The sequence below is a fragment of the Pogoniulus pusillus genome, chromosome 13 (genome assembly GCF_015220805.1).
Source record: "Pogoniulus pusillus isolate bPogPus1 chromosome 13, bPogPus1.pri, whole genome shotgun sequence".
In the NCBI taxonomy this organism is placed as follows: Eukaryota; Metazoa; Chordata; class Aves; order Piciformes; family Lybiidae; genus Pogoniulus; species Pogoniulus pusillus.
Genome location: NC_087276.1, coordinates 21,658,749 through 21,679,677, shown reverse-complemented (window position 1 = coordinate 21,679,677; position 20,929 = coordinate 21,658,749). Strand labels below are relative to the sequence as shown.

Sequence of the window (20,929 nt, the reverse complement as noted above, 5' to 3'; positions counted from 1 at the left end):
GGGCTGCTCTTCTCCAGGCTAAACAGTTTCAGACTTCTCAGCTTTTTCTCCTCTCAGGGATGCCCCAGGCCCCTCGGCATTGTTGTAGCCCTCCAAACAACCAACCTGTCATTGCCCTGCTGCTCTCTTTAGCAGGGTTATACTTTATTCTCATGCATGTTGCCAACAGCTCCACAAACAGAAGATCTATCAACTGCTGGAAGTTCAGAACAACTTCATGACTGCAGGTAGGAAGCTAACCACTAACTATTTTCCAGCACTTCAGAAGCCACACCACCAATGAAGAGAAGGTTCTACATTCAGTATCATGATAGATTTTCCAAGTGAAGTTCTTCTTTCTCCCCTCCAAGAGAGACAAGATGGAGCTGCAGCCTCTCCTGTAACCCCCTGAGCCCCTTTGTCCCCAGAGAATCATGCTGAGCATACCTGGGTCTTGATAGACATGCGAGACATTGTGCTCAATGACAACCTCATGGACACTGGGATCAGGCACAAGGAAAGACTTGTTGTAGGGAGGTTTGAACAGGTATGTCTCCTGGACACCATCACCAAAATCCCACCTGCAGGAACAGGCAAACTATGTTAAGCTGCACAGGAGGAGCACTGTAGAAATCCCAGCGGAACCTTGGCCGGGCCTAGGGCTCTCTGCAGGCTTAGGGTTGGTGTGTCCAGCAAGAGCAGAGGAAGCATCACACCAAGTATGAAAGTAGTGAGAGGAGTCACTGTGAGAGGAGCACAGCACTAGGAAGAGGAGGAGGAACCCAACAGCAAAGCCACGTTGCAATCCTCGAAAAGAAAAGTCTTTGAGCCTGAACTAGAGGACCTGGCCAGTGTGACTGGAGCACACCTGCAGGAGAACAGGTGGAAATAGGCTCTTGGACATCAGCTGGTCCTAGGAGGAGAGATGGTGCAGCAAGCAAGATCCGAAGTCGGAGCAACTTGCAAAGGACTCACAGGAACATGGCTTCCACTGCGGAATCAACCTGAACTCTGGCTGTGAGCTCCACGCTGCTGTTCTGGGGGAGGGCTGGCAGGACACCCAACACAGTCAGGTTCTTCATCTTATTCATCATCTCCACCGTGACGTTGTAATTGACTGTGAAGTTACTGACGTGGTTGGAGGCAGTGAGCTGGGGAGGACAGTGGGACAAAGAATGCAGTTGGGATCACTTTGCTCTGCTGACCACTCTCCTAGAACTGGGCCTTCACTCTACTGAGGAGGTTCCACCAGGCATGTGAGCAGGTTAGGTCAGGGAAGAGTTGTCTCTGGGGCAAGAAGGCAGAGGCAACAGTTTGATGGCACTTCCAGCATGGACTGGAAGGTCACCTAGCTGGGGAAGCCACCTCTTGCTGGAACCACCACATCTCCACCACTAAAGTCAGCCTAGGGAAGGACTGGGTCTACAGCAAGAGGAGAAGAGCTTCTCATTGAGACTCCTCTGACTCTGAACTTGCCTGCTTTGATGACTCTATTTGCCCTGCACATGGTGTCCAGCTGCTGAGCACAGGCACTTGCTGCCACCAAGGGGACAAGAACCACCCAGTTTCCTTAAGACAGTGGCAGATCAGTGGCTCCAAGCACAGAGGGATGGGAGAGATTCCAAACCTAAGCACATCAAGTGCAGTTCCAGCACCCTTGGGGTAGTGGGCACAGAGAGGGAGAGCAAAGTTGGGCAGAGGAGAGAAAGGAAGAGCAGAAAAGCAAGAGACTGAAGAGATGTGACAAAGTTGAGGCAGGATCCTCAAGATGATCAAAGCATGTACCACTGACATGGCACCTGATGACAAAGCATCTTGCCACCTCCTCACCTGCAAGAGAGCTGAGCTGCTGACAGAAAGATCCTTCAGACCCAGGTGAATAGAGTCCTCCCACCCCAACAGAGAGAAGAGGTTTATGTCTGGGCTTCTGGGGATGTGTCACACTGAATCTGTGGGCCTCAGACTAAGGTTGCTTTGCCAAGTCCGTAGGTGAAGGCAATTCAGGCTCCCCAGCAGAGTGCTTCACCCCATAAATTAGTGCTGCACCAAGCAAGGTACCTCAAAGCTTGGGCTGCTGTCCCTCCAGGAAACCAGCAGTTAGATAAAACAGCATGGAGCCAGAGCAGGGCTCTGCATGGCAGGACGTGGCTTGAGACAGAAAGATTTCTGGCCAGAGACAAATTTCTGTTCCACGATAGATACCTCCCTCTGCCCAGGCTCTCCACTTCATCCTTCTTCTGGGGTCATGACAAAAAACAGTGTTCCAGCCCCCATCAGTAGAAAAAGAGAGCAGGACAGAGACCAGAAGAGTTTGTGGCAGCAGCTCTGTGTTGCCTATGAAAGCCTTTATATTTGCATCCTGCCTCTGCCTGGCTCTGAATCCACATCTGCCTGTCAAAGCAGTGGCCAGTAGGCTGCAGTGGGGCTCCCTGCCTCACTGCTGCTGGTGAGGAGGAAGGTAACTCCATGAGCAGAGAGGAGAAAAAGTAGAAAAGAGAAGAAACCAAAGAGGAGGTACATAGAGAAGTGAGCTGCCAGGGAAGGACTGGAAGAAATCTTCTCTTCGGGTTTGCAGGGGCAGCTCAGTGAAAACCTCAACTCAACTCTGCCTTCCTCTCTCTCCCTACTGTTTTTCCTGCTTCGTTTGTGGGATGAGCTGGAAGGGCAGGGTTGAAATGGTAGCATGGGAAAGGCTTTGTCTTACTGAGAGCTTGTAGACAGCTGGGCTTTGGTAGATGACGTTGAAGACAACGTTGTAAAAGGTGAAAGATGGTTTGTCATCTACTGTCCATCGGAAGGTCACATCCGACCCAGCATCCATCACAGGGATGTAGCTCTGAAAGGCATGAGAACATTTCAGATTAGGGCAAGAGGAAAGCATTCCAGCACATCCCAGGAGGAGATCTCCAGCTCAACTGGAGAGGGAGCAGAGCCAGACTGGGAGGCATTGCACACCAGTACACTCTCAGAGCAGGACACTGAGGCGCAGGATCCGCTGTGGCTTTGTTGCTGGCAGGGAAACACCCACCCTGACCCCACAAATGAAGAGCAGAGCTGGGAGCAAACCCCACGCTGCCTGTCCCACACCCTCCTGCTCTGCTCTGGGGATCAGGTTCTCTCTTGATGGCTACAAAACGTCTGAGGAGCTTTGCTGGAACAACTCAGCTTTAGCTTCACAAGTCTCTGACCCTCGTCCAAGCACGGTGCCTGACCCAACAGCTGGTTGAGCTACACTGGACAGGGTAGGCTTCCTGCTCACTCATAACAGTGTCTCCTGAGCAGAGCTTGGCAGCCACAAAGGGTGAGACCAAGAGGTACTGCAGGCACAGGGATCTGCCAGAAGCAGCCAGAGGGTGAGCAGAGCATTTCAGAGGCATCAACGGGCAGTTCTTGAACTGCTTCCCAGAGGGTTCCACGGTAGCTGTGGGGACTGGGGATTGGAGACCAAAGAGCCTGCAACCACCAGACATGGATGGATAGATGAAATATTTCTATAGCTTCAACCAGCTGATAGGACAAGAGGAAACAGCTTCACATTGCATCAGGTTCAGGAGGGTTGTCAAGCCCTGGCCCAGGCTGCCTAGGGCACAGTGGTGCAGTCCCCATCTCTGGAGGGGTTTCAGATCTGTGCAGATGTGGTGTTGAGGGCCATGGTTTAGTGGTGACCTGGCAGTGCTGGGTTATTGGCTGGATCTGATGACCTTAAAGGCCTCTTCCAGCCAAAGCCATTGTAGGATGTGAGGATTTAGTAGAGCAAATCTAAACACTTAACGGAATAATCACCTTGACCAGTCAAAAGAAGGCAGATACTGGCCTCTCTCTGCTTTTCCCTGGAACTGGAAAGCCAGTCTCCCCCTTGCAGGAGGTGCTGCCTTATACCTGAGGGGACTGAAATGAAGGTTCAGCTGAGCTTCCTTCCTGCTGCAGAGCACCAAGGCTCTCTGCCTCACGCCTGTGTCTATGCCTCTACGCCTGCGGCTGCCTGCATGGCCTCAGCAGCAAGCAGTGCTCCACCCCACGGGTATGGAGCTGAACCCCCAGCCAAACCCACCCTATTAGAAGCAGCAGCCAGCACTCACCACTCGTGTGTTGAGCAGGACCCTGCTCTCAGGGTCAGGAGTGGCCCTCAGCCCACGGATGGGCTCCTCCACCTTCACTGTGATGGTGATGTTCTGCGAGCTCACCACGTTCTCTGCAACCAGTACGTGCGTGCTCACCCCCTCCCTGAGGCCACTCAGGTTGACCACAGCAAACCAGGTGTCATTGGTCTCCCTGGCACAGTCTGATGTCAACTGGGTGACAGCTGCTGGGCAGGAGCCCTCGAAGGGGAAGGTGTGGTTGTCCCCCAGCCAGCGTGCCGTGGCATTCACCCCTGAGGAGAGTTTGACGACCAGGCTTGTGTAGTTGGACGGGAGGTAGACCTTGCTGCCTTGAGGAGCAGGGTGGATGACACGCAGGCCTGACACCCAGGAAGCCACCCAGAAGCTGCAGGACAGATTTGTGCTGAAGATGCCATTGTCCACGCTGGCTTTAACCGTGTAGCGACCTGGCTGCTCCAGGCCAGCATTGTGGGGTCTGATCACCGGCACCAGCTGCTCCTCGGCATAGCGCACTCGAAGGGAGCAAACGGTGTCATTCATCCAGGAGGCACCAGGGAAGCCCTCAGACAGGCCAAGGGCCCACGCTGAAGAGTTTGTGCTCAAGATGTTGGTTCTGTAAGGGGAAGTGGGACTCGGCTGGCACTGGAGGAGCGAGCCCGAGCCTGCGCTGTGCTGGATACTGAAGATATCATCAGCCCTGACAAAGATGTCTTCCTTTCTGAATGAGACCTGCAGAGAGAGGAGACATTTCTGGATTCATGTCTCATAGAATCACAGAATGGGTTAGGCTGGAAGGGACCTCACTGATTCCATGGTTTTTTGGTGACCTGGCTGTGCTGGGTTAATGGTTGGACTTGACGGTCATAAAGGTGGCAGAAAACTGGGACAGGCTGCCCAGACAGGTTGTGGAGGCTCCTTCTCTGAAGACATTCAAAACCTGCCTGGATATGTTCCTGTGTGACCTGCCTTAGGTGATCCCTCTCTGCCAGGGGAGTTGGTCCCTTCCAACCCCTACCATTCTGTGATCCTGTGTTTTCCAGCCAGAACCATTCTATGATCCCATAGTGGTATGTGTGACAATGGGCAAGTCACTTCTTTTGGATGGACTTTGGGATCTTCCTCTGCAAACTGGGACAGTTCAGCACTCAGAACACTGCCCCATCTACTCACTGTGTACAACAGCTACCAAACACTGACCAGATACTGGGAAGAAGGGCCAGCTGGTATTGTGAAGAGGAAGTCCTTGATGAGTTCATAGCTGAGCTGGCTTTCGTCCTGCTGATGGGCCATGAGGGCAGAGCTGCTGGCAAGGGAGCTGTTGGCACACTCGGTCTCGTTGCAGCACTCATTTAGTGACAAACACAAATTAGTCAAATGACACCACTGGAAACCAGGAGGACATTCAAGCAGCGTCCAGTTTCCATCATCCTGAGCAGTGTGAAAAGGTTCTGTGGCATTTCCTCCCTCCTGGTAGTCTGGAAGAAGTGAAAGAGAAAGCAACAATTACTGATCTCACAGCAGTGCTTCTAGAGGACTTCTCCTTTCCCTCAAATCCACCTTTGCTTTATCACTTTGAGGATGGCTCAGGCTGGACAAGGCTCTGAGCAACCTGATCCAGCAGAGGATGTCCCTGCTGACTGCAGAGGGAGTTGGACTAGATGGCCTTTGGAGGTCCCTCCCAAACCATTCTATGATTAGCAAAAGCTGTGAATGCAAGCAAGCCTGGTGCTAGGAAAGCCAAAGGGGTCCTGTTCTCCTGGAGAGTTTCACAAAAGCACAAAGCTCACTCCAAAGCAAGTCTCTTTCCCTCTGAGAACACACACAATCTGCAATCTGAAAGACATCTCTGTTGAAGCCGAAGCCAGTCCAAGGCAAGAGCAGAGCTTGGCTTTGACACTCAAAACATATTAAGCAACTTCTCCTAAGTTAATGTTTCCCTGTCAAAGGATCAGCTTTGCAGCGTCAAAAAAAGGTCCTTTTGTAACCAGCCAACTCTACGGCTAAGAGCAAACATTCTGCTGCAGGGCTCCTTGTTGCCAAAGCTGTGACTGTTGAGCTTGTTGTACAAGGAATAAAGAGCTTATTGGATTATCTCATCCATTGGGAAGAAACGGGCTCAGGAAAATGTTCTTCCTTGCTAACCTGGGGGGCCAGAGGGACCAGAACATTCCCGTTGGACACGTCATGTCTTCCCCAAGCAAAGAAGCCCAGCTCAGAAGATTAATTCACTGCTACACGTGTTCCTTACACTCACAAGTTCTTCTCACACTGAGACAAGTTCATTTTCCCAGGACAATCACTTCTCCAAGGCAACCTCAGGCAGCCCAAACACCCTGCAGATTTTGCAAGTTCCCTTGAACCAAACGTCTGATCTTCTAAAGCTACAGAGCTGCTGCTCTGATGACAGACAAGCCACCAAAGGCCAAGGACATTCCATTTGACTGATGGCATCAGCTCTAACGATACCACGAGTGCTGGCAGGAGGTGCCTCACCTTCTCCAACTATCGGCCTGTGCACCTGGAACCTCACTTGAACAGGCTGCTGCAGCTCCTGCGTCACAAACTCCAGGGCAGCCAGATACCCCTCGTGCCTGAATGCCAGCTCTGGGAACACCAGCACCTGCAGAACAAACCAAGCTCTCACCCACCTGCATCTCCCTGGGCTCAGGGAGCAGCAGGCTGAGCAAACCTTCCTTACCTCCAGAGCTTGCCATGGAGCTGACACCACATCTTCGGTCACAGTTCTCACAGCCTCAGGCGCATCAAGCACAGGCTCTCCCACAAAGAAGTTTTTGGCATTTAAGAGAACTCCTGTTCACAAAGCACACATTTGAACAGACTCAGCAAGACCTGAAGAGCTTCCCCCAACTCTGCTCACACCACCCAGCAAAGCTGTGGCAGGGCTTGGACTCGTCAAGGAGTCCAAGGAATCTCCAACTCCAGCCCTACTGGAGAGAAAGCTGCTGCCATCTTGTTGCTATCTTCTTCCTCTTTGCTTTGACTTCTTCCTCACCCTGCTCTTCTCTCAACTAAGAACCCCCAAGTCCCTCAGCCTTTCCTCCTCGGAGCGAAGTTCCAGTCCCCTCATCTTTGTAGCCCTTTGCTGTACTCTGTCCAGCAAGTCCCTACCCTTCCTGAGCTGGAAAGCCCAGAACTGGATGGGGCCTGTTGGGAATATTGCAGTTGTAGCCTCCACGCAGCCCTATTTGTCCTTGGCACATGCCAGGGAGCAGGACACCTGCCTGCCCACGATGCCAGTGCTGAGCAGAGGAGAAGCAGAACCCACCTTCAGGCTTGTACTGGCAGACGTAGCTGTGCTTGGCCATGCAGAGGTCGGTGTTGCACTGCCCCGTTGGGCCCATGCGGACGCAGTGGTCGGCATTGGATGGATGGGGTTCTCCTGGCAGCCAGTTCTGACAGCTCTCCAGATTAAACCCTTCTCCTCTCTGCTGTGCTCCAGTGCTTGCAAAATCATTGAATCCAATCCAGACGTCCAGGCTCCTTCAAGAAAAAAAACAAACCAAAACAACAAAACAATAGTAGGGGGAGGGGATTTCAGGGAATCGTGAGTGTTAGAAAGACCTGGGCCAGAAGCCATCCATGGTTTCTCTGTGACAATAACAACAGCAGCTTCATCCACGTGTCACAGGCTGTGTTCAGCAGAGCCTTTTAGTTCCTGAAGGATTTCAGTATCCATTAGACCATCAGACCCTGGCTCTTCAGTAACAGCTCCTTCACAACACACCATCCTGGCTCTCTACCCTTCCTGCAAACCTGTCCTGAGAGCTACAGAAAGTCACCTGCCCGTTGGTAATCTCAGGGGACATTGAGCCAGAAGGATCCAGACAGAGCAATCAACACCAACACTACAGGGCAGGGGAATCAGGAGAGAGGCAGCTCAGAGGAGCAATGTGTGTCACTGACTCCAACACCAGATGAACCTGCTCCAAGATCACTTTAGGGCTAGAAGAAAGCTGGAGAAGGACTTTTTAGAAGGGCTTGTAGGGACATGACAAGCAGCAATGGCTTGGAGTTGGAAGAGGGGAGGACTGAGATTGGAGATTAAGAAGAAATTCTTTACAGTGAGGGCAGTGAGACACTGGAACAGGTTGCCCAGGGAGGCTGTGGATGCCCTCTCCATGTGGGTGTCTAAGGCTAGGTTGATGAGGCCTTGAGCAGCCTGCTCTAGTGAGAGGTGTCCTTGCTCACAGCAGGGGAGTTGGAACTAGATAACCCTTAAGACCCCTTCCAACTCAAACCATTCTAGAATTGTTATGACTCCACAACTCTAAGATGAAATTGTCCCTTCCACATTTGGAAACTGGCTGAAGCCCAGTGGTGGAAAGTGCTGAGTGGTCTTTCATAGCCACAAACAGCCTGGACAACTGTTTCTACACCCAGCAGAAAGGGAGGCATTTGTTCCATATTAATTCCTGGAGTAGGGGGAGAAATAGCCTCGTGATCATAGAATAGGATTGGAAGAGACCTTAAAGAGTATCTGATCAGTTCAAAGCCCCCAGCTCCTTCTCTTGGCAGGTTGCAATCAATCCTGGTCCGGCCTTGCCCTCAGCTCCTGTGTGCTCCCAGGGTGGTACCACTGCTGTGCAAGAAGCAGCCCAGGGAGGCAGTGGGTGTCTCTCCATCACTGGGCTGAGCCAGATGAAAGGCTGGATGAGGTCATGCCGAAAAATGACAAGGCTGAAAATAACTGCTCCATGAATCAGTGGCTTCCCTTGCAAATAGGATGAAAAACTAAACAACCTCTGCTCCTGAACCCTTGGCAGGGGATGAGGGAGAGCGGGCGAGGAAACCGCCCATTTGCTGCTGCCATCAGAGCAACTCGGTGCAGATTTTCCTCTTCTAATGCCAGCTGTGATCTAACTGCAAGTCAGCAGGATGAAAATAAGAAGAGATGAATAGCCTCATTGACTTGCTCCCCAACCCTGCCAAACTGCTGGGCCCACCAGCTTGAAGAGAAGAACAAGGGTTATCACACAGAAGCCTCAGAACCCCAGCATGGTGGGGATGGAAGGGACCTCTGGAGATCAGCCAGTCCAACCCCACTGCTAAAGCAGGGCATCCACAGCAGCTTGCCCAGGATCACAATGCCCAGCTGGGTTTGGAGTTTCCAGACAAGAAGACTCCACAACCTCTCTGGGCAGCCTGATCCAGGGCTCCAGCACCCTCACAAGTTTCTCCTGTTCAGATGGAACCTCCTGGGCTCCACCTTGTGCCCCTCAGCCCCTTGTCCCATCACTGGACACCACTGACAGGAGTTTGGCCCCATCCTCTTGGCCTCCCTCTGTTTAGCTCTTGCTGATCAGATTCCCTCTGGGGCTGCTCATCTTCAGGCTCAACAGCCCCAGGGCTCTAAGCCCTTCCTCCTCACAGAGATGTTCCAGGGCCCTCAGCACCCTCACAGCCCCCACTGGACTCTCTCCACTAGTTCCTTGTTTCTTGAACTGGGGTTGAGAAGATTCTCAGAAGCACTGACAAGATCCCCAAGTCCAGACTCTCCACAGCTCTAGAGACTAAGAATTCAGCCATTCATTTTTGAAGCAAGATGTGAACATCCCTCTGCTTCTGAAGAAGGACCAAGCTGCCTTGTTCAAAGCAGAATAAAGTCTTAGGAGGATGGGAAGGACACAGGGGCTCCCCTGGGAAGGGGGATTCCCTGGGTGGGGAGTAGGCTGGAGTATCTGCTTCTGGAGGCAGGGAGGGGACCAGCTCAGTGCACGTTGCTTCTGGGGAGACCACCAAAGGACAGAAGCAAAGGAGAGGAGAGCATGGTCCTTGCTGCTGCACGACCTAATGGGAACCAGATTTCTGCTTCTGTCGTTTTCCCACATGGAGCTGCAGAGGCTTCGTGTTCCAAAACCCTGCTGCTGGGCTGATTTGTCTCCTATCAGCAGGGAAATCGTGTCCTGGAGCTGCCTCACTCCTGTTTATCTGAGTGGATTACTAAAATAAATAGAAGAAATAAAGGGGGCGGAGGAGCAGAGCAACGTGGAGCAGCAGCTGGGAAACAGCTTGGGCGGCTCAGTCCCTTCCCAGGGCTCAGGAGTTCCAGGCTCTGCAGCCCGTTCAAAGCTCCGCACGCAAAGCCTGATAGCTCCCAGTGCCCAGCGAGCAGCCCCTCAGCCGTGCAGAGGGACAGCTCCCTCCTCCCTGCAGCAGGGCCCGCATGTGTGCCACCTCAGGAGAGAGCCCAGTGGGGAGGGAACAGGGCAAGGGTAGAGGTTGGGGAAGAAGGAGCTGTCAGACCTTCAGCAGGACTGTTCAGAGCCTATGTCACACACAGCTGCTCGTGCATAGAATCACTGGAAAAGAAGCCAAATCCTGGGGTCAGTTTTGGGCCCCCACTCCAACAAAGACATTGAGGGGCTGCAGCAGGTCCAGAGAATGGCAGCAAAGCTGCTGAAAACGTCTGAAGAACAGGGCTGGTGAGGAGCAGCTGAGGGAACTGGGGGTGTTTAGTCTGGAGAGAAAGAGGCTGAGGAGTGACCTCACTGCTCTCTACAACTCCCTGAAAGGAGGTTGGAGCCAGGTGGGAGTTGGTCTCTTCCTCCTAGTATCAGGTGATAGAATGAGAGGAAATGGCCAGAAATTGTGCCGGGGAGGGTTAGGAACAATTTCTTTGCTGCAAGAGTGGTCAGGCATTGGGACAGGCTGCCCAGGGAGGTGGTAGAGTCCCCATCCCTGGAGGTGTTCAAGAGATGTGTGGCCATGGCACTCTGGGACATGGTTTAGTGGCTATGGTGGTGTTGGCTTGATGGTTGGACTCAATCTTAGAGGTCTCTTCCAACCAAAACAATTCTGTGTTTCTGTGATTCCCTTCACATGTACTTTCTGGGCTGTGTTTACAAAGAGACCATGTCCAACATCTCCAACATGTGGGAGTGCTGACAAGAGCTGTCAGTTTCCTGCAAGCCCTCCTGGTTGTCCTCCACCCCCAGACACACAGGCTGGTTGCAGAACGGGCACTCAGAGAGGCAGATTTCATCACAGGCTGACAGTTCAAGTGCTAGCTGTTTATAAAGCCCAAGACGTGAGGTGGAACAGATGCTGCTGGAGCCTGACACTGAGAGAGGAGCTCTGCTTCTTCTCAAGAGGTGAAAGAAGAGGAGAAGGTGTCTGGGCTGTGTCTGGGAGAGTGCAGGATCCCAGCTGGGATGCAGGACTGAAGCACTGGCTGGGGCTGTGCTAGAGCGGCTGCTCCACACCAGGGTGTCACACATGGGACAATCCAGCTGTGATCCTGCTGATGGAAGGAGCTGGTTTCAAGGTCACCCACAGGCCCAGTCTGTCAGCCACACAATCATTGGACACCAACACCTCTGATCCTCTCCACCACTCGGCCTGAGCCTGCAGAATTTGCTGACCTCCCAGGGGAAGATCTGCTCAGCTTAGCCCCATTTACTCCTGACCCTGCACCCCTCTGCACCATTTCAGATGCACCTATAAGCACAAAGGTTGGTACAAGAAGCACAGTAGCAGCATCCCAGTTCTGACTTCCAGCCTTTCTGTCCCATTCCTCTTCTTCCATCCATACCCTTTAAGCAAAGAAGCCACATTTAGGAAGAACTTCAGCTCTGCTTGTTCCTCCTTTCTGTTCAGCAGCTTCACCCCTACCAGAGAACCACAGGGACCTTAAAGATAATCCAGTTCCAATCCCCTGCCATGGGTAGGGACACCTCCTGCTAGCCCAGGCTGCTCAAGGCCTCATCTAACCTGGCCTTGAACACCTCCAGGGAGGCAGCATCCACAACCTCCCTGGGCAGCCTGTTCCAGTGTCTCACCACCCTCACTGTCAAGAATTCCTTCCTAATCTCCAGTCTCTATCTCCCCTCTTGCAGCTCAGAGCCATTGCTCTCATCCTGTCTCTGCAAGCCCTTCTAAAAAGTCCCTCCCCAGTTTTCTTGTAGGCTCCCTTCAGGCACTGGAAGACCACTAGAAAACCTTCCTGGAGCCACCTCCTCATCCTCAGCCTGGCCCTGTGCATGTCTCAGGTTCAGCAGGATCTCTCCTCCCAGACCCCTCTGCAGATGTGACTCCAGGGACACCAGAGCTGCCCCTAGGAAATCATAACCATGACCTCCTCACTTACCTGATGACATGAGCGACCAAGAAGCTCTGGATCTCAGGGCTGCTCACAAAAGCCAGATCTCCACTCTCATGCTCCTGGCAGTGCTTCTGGGCTTCCCACCACTCAGCCTTCTCCACCACCAGCTGATAGCAGTAGTTATTTCCCGGGAACACCAAGCCATCAGGAGGACACATGGGGTGAACTGCTGCAGGGGACAGAAGACCACAAAGCTGATGTCTTTTCTATGGGCTGACACACCCCATGTGAAAAGTGAGCTTCCAGGAATGGTCTGTCCACCCTGAAGCCCATCAATTCCCTTTGCTGTTGAAGTGCACTCTGTGCATGCACCTTCTTGGCTGAGGATGGTGCAAAATGCTGCCTTGTCAGACAAGTCACCTCCTCGTATCAGGTGATAGGAGGAGAGGAAATGGCCAGAAATTGTGCCAGGGGAGTCTTAGGTTGGACATGATGAACAATTTTTTTGCTGCAAGAGTGGTCAGAGATCAGAACAGGCTGTCCAGGGAGGTGGTGGAGTCCCCACCCCTGGAAGGGCTCAAGAAAGAAACCTGTGGCCATGGCACTTTGGGAGACCACTGAATGGCCATGGTGGTGCTGGGTAGATGTTTGGACTCAATGGTCTTAGAGGCCTTTTCCAACCCAAACAATTCTATGATTCTGAGTCTGAGATCTCTTACTCCTTGTAGGAAGGGGAAGGGAAGGACCAGGACCTATTCCATCCCTCCCTGCCCAGCACCCACCCAGCCAACCCTCCTTACCTCTGCCCAGCTCTCCAGCCTCTGCAGTGATACCAGACAGCACCACCAGGCCAGTGCCACCTCTGTTGCGGATCCTTATGTCCAGACTCTCATTTGTCTTGACCAAGGAAGGACACTGCAGTTCCAGCTCCTGAGGTGAAGCCACCACCTCAACTTCTGCCTGCACGGCTAAGACTTTGGTGCCCACAAAGATGGTGGCAGTGACATTGTACTGCCCAGGTAAGGCATAGACGTGGACAGCTGCATTTCCAGTGGTGTTGAGAACCTCTGTTTGGTCCCCAAATTCCCACAGTAAAGTGCTGGCAGCAATGGGAATACTGACATTGAAGAGCACGGCCTGGTGTAGGCTGTAGCGGGGCTGGAGTCCTCGGAAAGACACAGGCAGCTGTGCCTGGAAAGGAGAGGGGACAAGTGCGGGGCCACCGCAGGCCTGCCCAGGCAAAGGCTCAGTGCAAAACAGCAAACAGCTGGAGGAAGAGTTTGTTTCCTGGGCAGTTCCACACAAGCACTGCCCCTGAGGGCTGAACCCTCCATACTCCTGGTCTTCAGCGTAGCACAGGGCACTGCAGGTGTCCTCCGTCAGGTTCCCAGGGTGAAGAGATGTGAAGAGGATGAGGAATTCAGGTCCTTCTGTGTGGTTGCTCGTCAGACACGTTATGTATGGAGCTCCTGGGAGACAGAACAGAAGATCCTCTCGCAAACAGGTTGCCCAGGGAGGTTGTGGATGCCTCCTCCCTGTTCAAGGCCAGGTTGGATGGGCCCTTGAGCAACCTGCTCTAGTGGGAGGTGTCCCTGCCCATGGCAGAGGGGTTGGAACTGGATGATCTTTAAGGTCCCTTCCAACCCAACCTATTCTAGGAGTCTATGAATCTGCTACTGCAAAGCCATGGCTTGCTGAAACCCTCCAAGATACACCACCCCACACCCCTGGGATGGCCTTCAGCTCCTATTCCGAGCATTTCCTCTTTGAGACTTGGCCTGGGAAGTCTTTAATCCCTCAGCAATGATTTCAAAACTCTTCAGACTAATTAATGCTGACAGAAATAAGAAACCAGTCACAGAGATTTATGAGGCAGCCACAGTCAGTAAATAGAACTGGTCTTTGGAGAGCCAAACAGTCCCCTGGGACACAGCCATTGAGTCTCACTCTCCCAAGGAGACCACAGGATTGGCCACCAAGTAAGACCAGGAGAGCACATTTCACTGCACACTGCCTAGAGCTTCCAGCAGCAAAGTCTACAATCAAACACACCTGGGCAAGGGGGCATACTGGGGGCATGGGGAAAGACCACCAGACTCTCCAGAGGGCCCACACTGGAGCTGGCAGACACTGCAGCCATCTACCTCCTGGGGAAGAGCTCTGGTGCTAGAAGAGATCTTCTCAATGCTCAGAGAGAGATAAAGCAGGGGGAAGGAGGGGAAGAAGATGGGGCCAGACTCTTGTCAGTGGTGCCCAGTGGCAGGACAAGGAGCTGAGGGCACAAACTGGAACCCAGCAGGCTCCATATGAACAGGAGGAGAAACTTGTTTGGTGTGAGGGTACTGGAGCCCTGGAACAGGCTGTCCAGAGAGGTTGTGGAGTCTCCTTGTCTGGAGAGGTTCCAAACCCAGCTGGGGATTGGGATCCTGGGCAAGCTGCTGTGGGTGCCCTGCTTTAGCAGGGGAGTTGGACTGGCTGATCTCCAGAGGTCCCTTCCAGCCCCCATGGTGGGACTCTGGGATGCCACACACAGGCGGCACCCAAGGGATGTGGAAGGATGCAGCTGGTGAGCAGGATGCAGAGGGACAACACGTGCCTGGCTGCAGGGAGCACAACCACACACGTGTGCAGACACGCAGGCTTCTGCAGCCACAGCAGCTCAGGGCAGCAGCTCCTTCCCTCCAGTTTTCCTCCCTTGGAAGGAGAGGGACATTTCCCTGCCACAAACACAGAGGCCCCTGCACGCGTGCGGAGCCGCAGCCCAGCTGGGACCGCCTGGCCTCCTCTCCAGCTCTGCCCACGCAACCCAGCCATGTTTGCTCCTCTGTTTCTGCTGGTTGCTACAACATCTACTCCCAAACATCTCAACAGCTCTGGCCTTGTGTGATCTTCCCACACCAAATCCATCCAACTGTCCAGCTTTCTTTACGGCCTTCCTGCAAAAGTTGAGCCACTTCTCTTAAGAGAAGTCCCCTGAGGAACACCACGGCATGAGAACCACTTTGCTTGTTAACACCAGCCTGGTCATACTTCTGTCAGTAGCTGGCAGAGTGTTCCCAGCCTCTTCCCACTCCACTGAATTACTGAATTACAGAAAGCAGCCCACATTATTCCACATTAATTTAAAGCAGGGAAGAACTCATTATCAAGGGCAGTGACAGTGCTGGTGTTATCCCCTCAAGGTGCTGCAAGGCTGAGAGAACTTTGCTGGGGAAAGAGGAGCAATCACCACTCATGTTTTGGCTGCAGGGAGCTCTGCACTTCACCAGGCAGCTCAGCTGGCTCCCACCAGTCCTGGTTCCCTCAGTTTTCATCATCCCATCAAGCATCACAGAAGATGCTTGATGTATGCTGGGGAGAAGGACTCACTCTCCTCACCTCTCTCACTTACAGACAGCTGAACATCCAAGCAGGATTTGTTTTCTTGAGGCTTCCCCTTCTCACCTTCCAGTTAAACACATGTTTGTGCTAGCCAAAGTAGACACAAAAATGCACCTGGAGGAAGTGATCACAGGCTCACAGGACGTCAGGGGTTGGAAGGGACCCAAAGAGATCATCGAGTCCAACCCCCCTGCCAGAGTGGAACCATAATCGAGCTCAGGTCACAGAAGAATGCATCCAGATGGGCCTTGAAAGTCTCCAGAGAAGGAGACTCCACAGCCTCTCTGGGGAGCCTTTGCAAGTGCTCTGGGACCCTTACAATCAAGAAGTTGCCCCTTGTGTTGAGGTGGAAGCTCCTGTGTTGCAGCTTACATCCATTGCTCCTCATCCTGACCCAGGCAGCAAGTGAGCAGAGCCTGTCATCCTGTCCCCCCCCAGCCCTCAGGTATTTATGGACATTATTAAACCCCCTTTCAGTCTTCTCTTCTCCAGACTAGAACGGGAGGAGATTGAACGGGCTGCAGATGAGGGCAGTGTTCATTGAACACACCCAACAAGGATCCCTGACACCTACAGAGATGCAGCTTAAACAGAATCACAGCATGGTGGGGTTGGAAGTGACCTCTAGAGATCATCCAGTCCAAACCCCCTGCTAAACCCACCCACAGCAGCTTGCCCAGGATCACAATGCCCAGCTGAGTGTGGAATCTCTCCAGAGAAGGAGAATCCACAACCTGTCTGGGCAGCCTGCTCCAGAGATCTGCCATCCTCACATCAAAGAAGTTTCTTCTCCTGTTCAGATGGACTCAATCCTGAAGGCATCAGGCTACAGTCAGACACCACCATTATTTGTTTAATTAGATCAGAACTGGTTAGCTGAGGTCTAAAGAGGTCTAGATGTGATCACCAGCTGCCCTTGGGCCCCCTCTTTTCACTGGTTTGGTTGCCTCCCCCACCACAACCCACAACATTTCCTTACCACAAGTCTCATTGACGAAGAAGACATCAAAGAGGGAAAGGTTTGCCACCTCTGGAGGTTGGGCACACCTCGTCTCTGACACCTGCATCACCTTCACTCTTCTGTCTTCCACCCAACGGGGCAACCAGGCAAGTCTGCAGTCACAAACCAATGGATTCCAACTGAAGTTTCTGCAAGAGGGAGATCAGGGAGAGAAGTTCAGACCTCAAGGTGACACATGCGGAGCGTTCATCACAGCCACGTGCAGATCCCTCCCTGCTGCCATCCACGGAGCTCGGGAAAAAGGGCTGGGAGGGGAGGGAATGAATAGAGAATCAAGCAACAATTAACATCATCTTTCTAGATGGCTAGAATTAGGCAAGCACTCCAAGTACTTTTTTAACTCTGCAAATAATTGTTGCAATTAGAAGCAAATTACAGCCCCAATCTGATATTTAAAGCAGTCTGCCAGCGAAGAGCCGTGGTGGCGGAGCAGCAGCTTCTGGAGCCACGGGGGGGACTATTTACAGCCCCATTAAAAAAAATAGCTCCAAGAACAAAATTGATCTGTCAAAAAAGAAAGGCCAAGTCAGTGCTAATCCTTCCATGTGGCAGTTTAATGACAAGATGGAAACTTTAATTGCAGCCAAGCTGGATGCAAATGACAGCCCTCGGCGCTCCGCTGCCAACGGGACAAGGGTAGGAGGATGTTTGTTCAACTGACGCCAGCCAGGCTGGGCTGCTGCAGGGGCTGGACCCACCAGCTTTGGAACTGCAAGCAGCACTTTGCTGGCCAGCCACAGGAAGGACAGCCTCACTTGGACCTTCTCACAGAATCAAGGAACGGTGGGGGTTGGAAGGAACCTCTGGCGATTATCCAGTCCAACCACCCTAGTAAAGCAGGTTCACCTAGAGATGGTCACACAGGAACATCTCCAGGTGGGTTTGGAATCTCTTCAGAGATGCAGAGATGGATACTCCACCACCTCCCTGGGCAGCCTGTTCCCATGCTATATCAACTTCAAAGTAAAGAAGTTCATCTTTAGATGGAACATCTTATGCTCAACTTTGTCCCCATTGCCCCTTGTCCTGTCACTGGGCACCACTGACAAGAGTCTGACCTCATCCTCTTGACCTCTGCCCCTTAGACATTGATAAGCAATTATAAGGATCACTTTGACACATCAGACTGACCTGCAGGGTCAAATCCTGCCCAACCCTCTGGAATGCCAGTGAGTGAATTACTGGACCATGAGGAAGAATTCCATGGGTACACCCATCTGGGACTCAACAGAGGGGGGCAGGCTTGTCTGGCTTCAACCTCTTGGCCCCCACCCACCCTTCAGCTCTTGCTGAGCATTGATCAGATGCCCTTTTGGGCTGCTCTTCTCCAGGCTCAACAGCCTCAGGGCTCTCAGCCTTTGCTCCTCACAGAGATGCTCCAGGCCCCTCAGCACCTTTATAGCCTACCCTGGACTCTCTTCAGCAGTTCCCTGCCTCTCTTGACCTGGAGAGCCCAGAACTGGACACCATACTCCAGATGTGGCCTCATTAAGGCAGAGTAGAGGGGGAGGAGAACGTTCCAGGACCTGCTGCTCACACTTCTGGCCAAAGACAAGAACCTCAGCAGAGCTGGTGAGGGAAAGAAGAGAGGAAGCCAAAAAAGCCATGGCAGTGGTTAGCTGAATCCAGGAGGCAGAAGCAAAGACTAAGAATAGGTTAGGCTTGAAGGGCACCATGAGGAGTTGGGAACAGGACACAACTTGAGGGAGAAACTGGAGAGTCCAGAAAGCAGCTGTTTGGTTGGGTGCATGCTCCGTATCACCCTAAAGCAAGCACTGCATCCCACCCCACCACAGAAAGCTGCTTCAAGGAAAAGTCTTTTAAAAAGAGCTGAGGAAGAGAGGAGGGACTTACATTTCACTTAAATTAAATAAATTATCAAATATTCCATCTTCTAATGTAGAAATCTTGTTGTGGCTTATATCTCTGTGAAAAAGAAAATGAAAGTTCATCAGGATGGTAACAAACAGACCTACAAACAGGACCAACCTCTGTCCCAAGCTCTGCTTGGGTGCTAGCTACTGTCTGAGCATCTTGAGTCTCAAAAGCCATATGCATATGGTAGCAAAATGTCCAGTCAGACACTAAGTCATGGAAACCCAGCATGGGGAGGGTTGGAAGGGACCTCTGGGGATCATTAAGCCCAATCACCCTGCTAAGGCAGGGCATCCACAGCAGCTTGCCCAGGATCACAATGTCTAGCTGAGTTTGGAAGCTCTCCAGGGAAGAGACTTTCCTTTCTGGGCAGCCTACTCCAGGGCTCCAGCACCCTCACACCAAACGAGTTTCTCCTCCTGTTCAGATGGAATTTGCTGGGTTCCAGGTTGTGCCCTCAGGCCCTTGTCCTGTCACTGGGCACCACTGACAAAAGTCTGACCCCATCCTCTTGATCTCTGCCCCTTAGACATTGATAAGCAATGATAAGGATCAATTTGGCACATCAAATTGACCTGCAGGGTCAAACCCTGCCCAACCCTCTTGAATGCCAGTGAGTGAATTACTGGATCATGCAATTAAACACCTTGAGGAAGAATTCCACAGGTACACCCATCTGGGACTCAACAGAGGGGGCCAGGCTTGTGGAACTCAAGCATGTGCTCACAGGTGGAAGGTGAAGGGCTCAGGCTGTACTTACAGTTTCTGCAGAGAAGTCAGCCTTTCAAATATCTGAACATCTAAACCACTGATCTTGTTACTGGAAAGGTCCCTAGAGGAAGAAAACAGTGATCAGCTTTCCTTCAACTTCACTTGGTCATTGCCTCAGCACTAAGACCTCAGAAGAGATCCTCTGTCACTAGACCTCTCCAAACCCCATCCAGCCTCCAGAGTGGAAGGAGTCAAAGTGAAGCAGACAAAGATTAGACCTTTCCCAGCTAGAAAGCATCTGCTCCAAGCTCTGTAGAAGGCACAGCTCTGGAGCAGGACTCTCATCCTGTGCACACCCCTCTGCAGCATATCCACAGTCACTCCAGCCACGACAAAGGTGCCCCTCAATTTGATGTATCCTTTCCAAAGCAATACTCAAGTCTTTAACAGATGTTCAAAGAAGCAATCAAGAAATAATTTAGACTAAAGTAGTAATTAACTTCCAGAGAATCAAAGAGGAACTTCCACCTCCATTTCTAGTGCTAAAGAACTGATCATTAATCACACAACTGATGCCTTCAACTTCTACAGCTGAAAGATCTTCTCGTTCCTCTTTGGAAGAGCTTAAAAGAAGTAGTAACAAAGAACATTTTCTCTTTACATTCAGGTTAGATTGTCCTTAGTAAAGCAATGTAAAAACAAATAATCAGTCTCATTGCTCCCTGTAACATCAGCAGGCCTGCAGCTCATCCAAAGCAGAACTGTCCCTGTCCTGTCCAGCTCTCTCCTTTCACCCTGTGCCATAGAGTCAATGAATCACAGGCTGGCCTGGCTGGAATTGACTTCAAAGATCACCTAGCTTCAATCCCCTGCCATGGGCACAGACACCTTCCACCAGATCAGGTTGCTCAAGGCTTCATCCAGCCTGGCTTTGACCACTTTCAGGCTTGGAGCCTCCACAGCTTCTCTGGGCAACCTATTCCAGAGCCTCACCACCCTCATGGGGCTCTAAGCAACCTGCTGTAGTTGCAGATGTCCCAGCTGACTGCAAGCAGGTTGAACTGGATGAGCTTTAAGGTCACTTCCTACCCAAAGCTGTCTGTCAGCCTCTGATTTCAAAGAGGCTCTTGTAAGCTGCTCCTGGCTGCATGGAGAAGAGAGCACCAGAGCAGGGTGAAGTTCTCACCACCACAATCAGGCGAGCAGGCACCTGAGCTGAGCAGGGTCCCAGGACACCCAGCCCCAAGCCCAGCCACCTTCTCTGCACCTCTCTGCAGCTTTCTCTCCATCTTGCTAGCTCCCAAAAGGGAGGTGAACAACTCCAGCAAAGCAGTTCTGCAATAGTGTCAGGCATGGAGGGGTTGGCCCTGAGCCTCCCCCATGCACATTAGGAACATCCCTTTGGAATCACCATCTCCAATCCAACTCAGAGAGAGCTTTTAAACTTCATTTAAGTGAAGGCTAAGACCCCAAACCCTTGACTCCCTGGGGCCAGTCAGCTCCACTCCTATCCAAGAACAGGACCAGGGATGACTGAGACCTGGAACCTGCTGCAGGAAGACACTCGGTGGCAGAGTTGCTCCCTCTAACCTCAGCAGCCAGGGACAATGCAAAATCAGGCAGGAGCTCCCAGCTCAGTGCTGCCTTCACACAGCCTGATGGGCTGACACTAGATGTCACTACCTGAGCATGGGGGAAGAGCTGCTGGTGAAGAGGAGTGATGCAGAGGGGACTCAAAGGGTGCAGGACCACCTGGTGCTGTGCTTGCAGCCAGCAGGTTTTGGTCAGGAAAGGCCAGGA

At 52.2% G+C, this 20,929-nt stretch overlaps 1 protein-coding gene across 1 annotated transcript in view; it reads right to left on the bottom strand.

The window, feature by feature from the left end:
• The window catches only part of PKD1 (polycystin 1, transient receptor potential channel interacting), a 102,611-nt gene that overhangs the window by 38,838 nt on the left and 42,844 nt on the right, over positions 1 to 20,929 (bottom strand). Inside the window, exons 2-14 of the mRNA XM_064153480.1 lie at positions 19,179 to 19,250; positions 18,398 to 18,469; positions 16,502 to 16,671; positions 12,942 to 13,610; positions 12,187 to 12,370; positions 7,366 to 7,580; positions 6,778 to 6,890; positions 6,573 to 6,699; positions 5,277 to 5,554; positions 4,059 to 4,808; positions 2,684 to 2,815; positions 955 to 1,130; positions 427 to 560 (exon numbers count right to left, since the gene is read on the bottom strand). Of these exons, the coding sequence (XP_064009550.1) occupies positions 427 to 560; positions 955 to 1,130; positions 2,684 to 2,815; positions 4,059 to 4,808; positions 5,277 to 5,554; positions 6,573 to 6,699; positions 6,778 to 6,890; positions 7,366 to 7,580; positions 12,187 to 12,370; positions 12,942 to 13,610; positions 16,502 to 16,671; positions 18,398 to 18,469; positions 19,179 to 19,250 (3,092 nt within the window). The remainder of the gene's footprint in view (positions 1 to 426; positions 561 to 954; positions 1,131 to 2,683; positions 2,816 to 4,058; positions 4,809 to 5,276; positions 5,555 to 6,572; positions 6,700 to 6,777; positions 6,891 to 7,365; positions 7,581 to 12,186; positions 12,371 to 12,941; positions 13,611 to 16,501; positions 16,672 to 18,397; positions 18,470 to 19,178; positions 19,251 to 20,929) is intronic.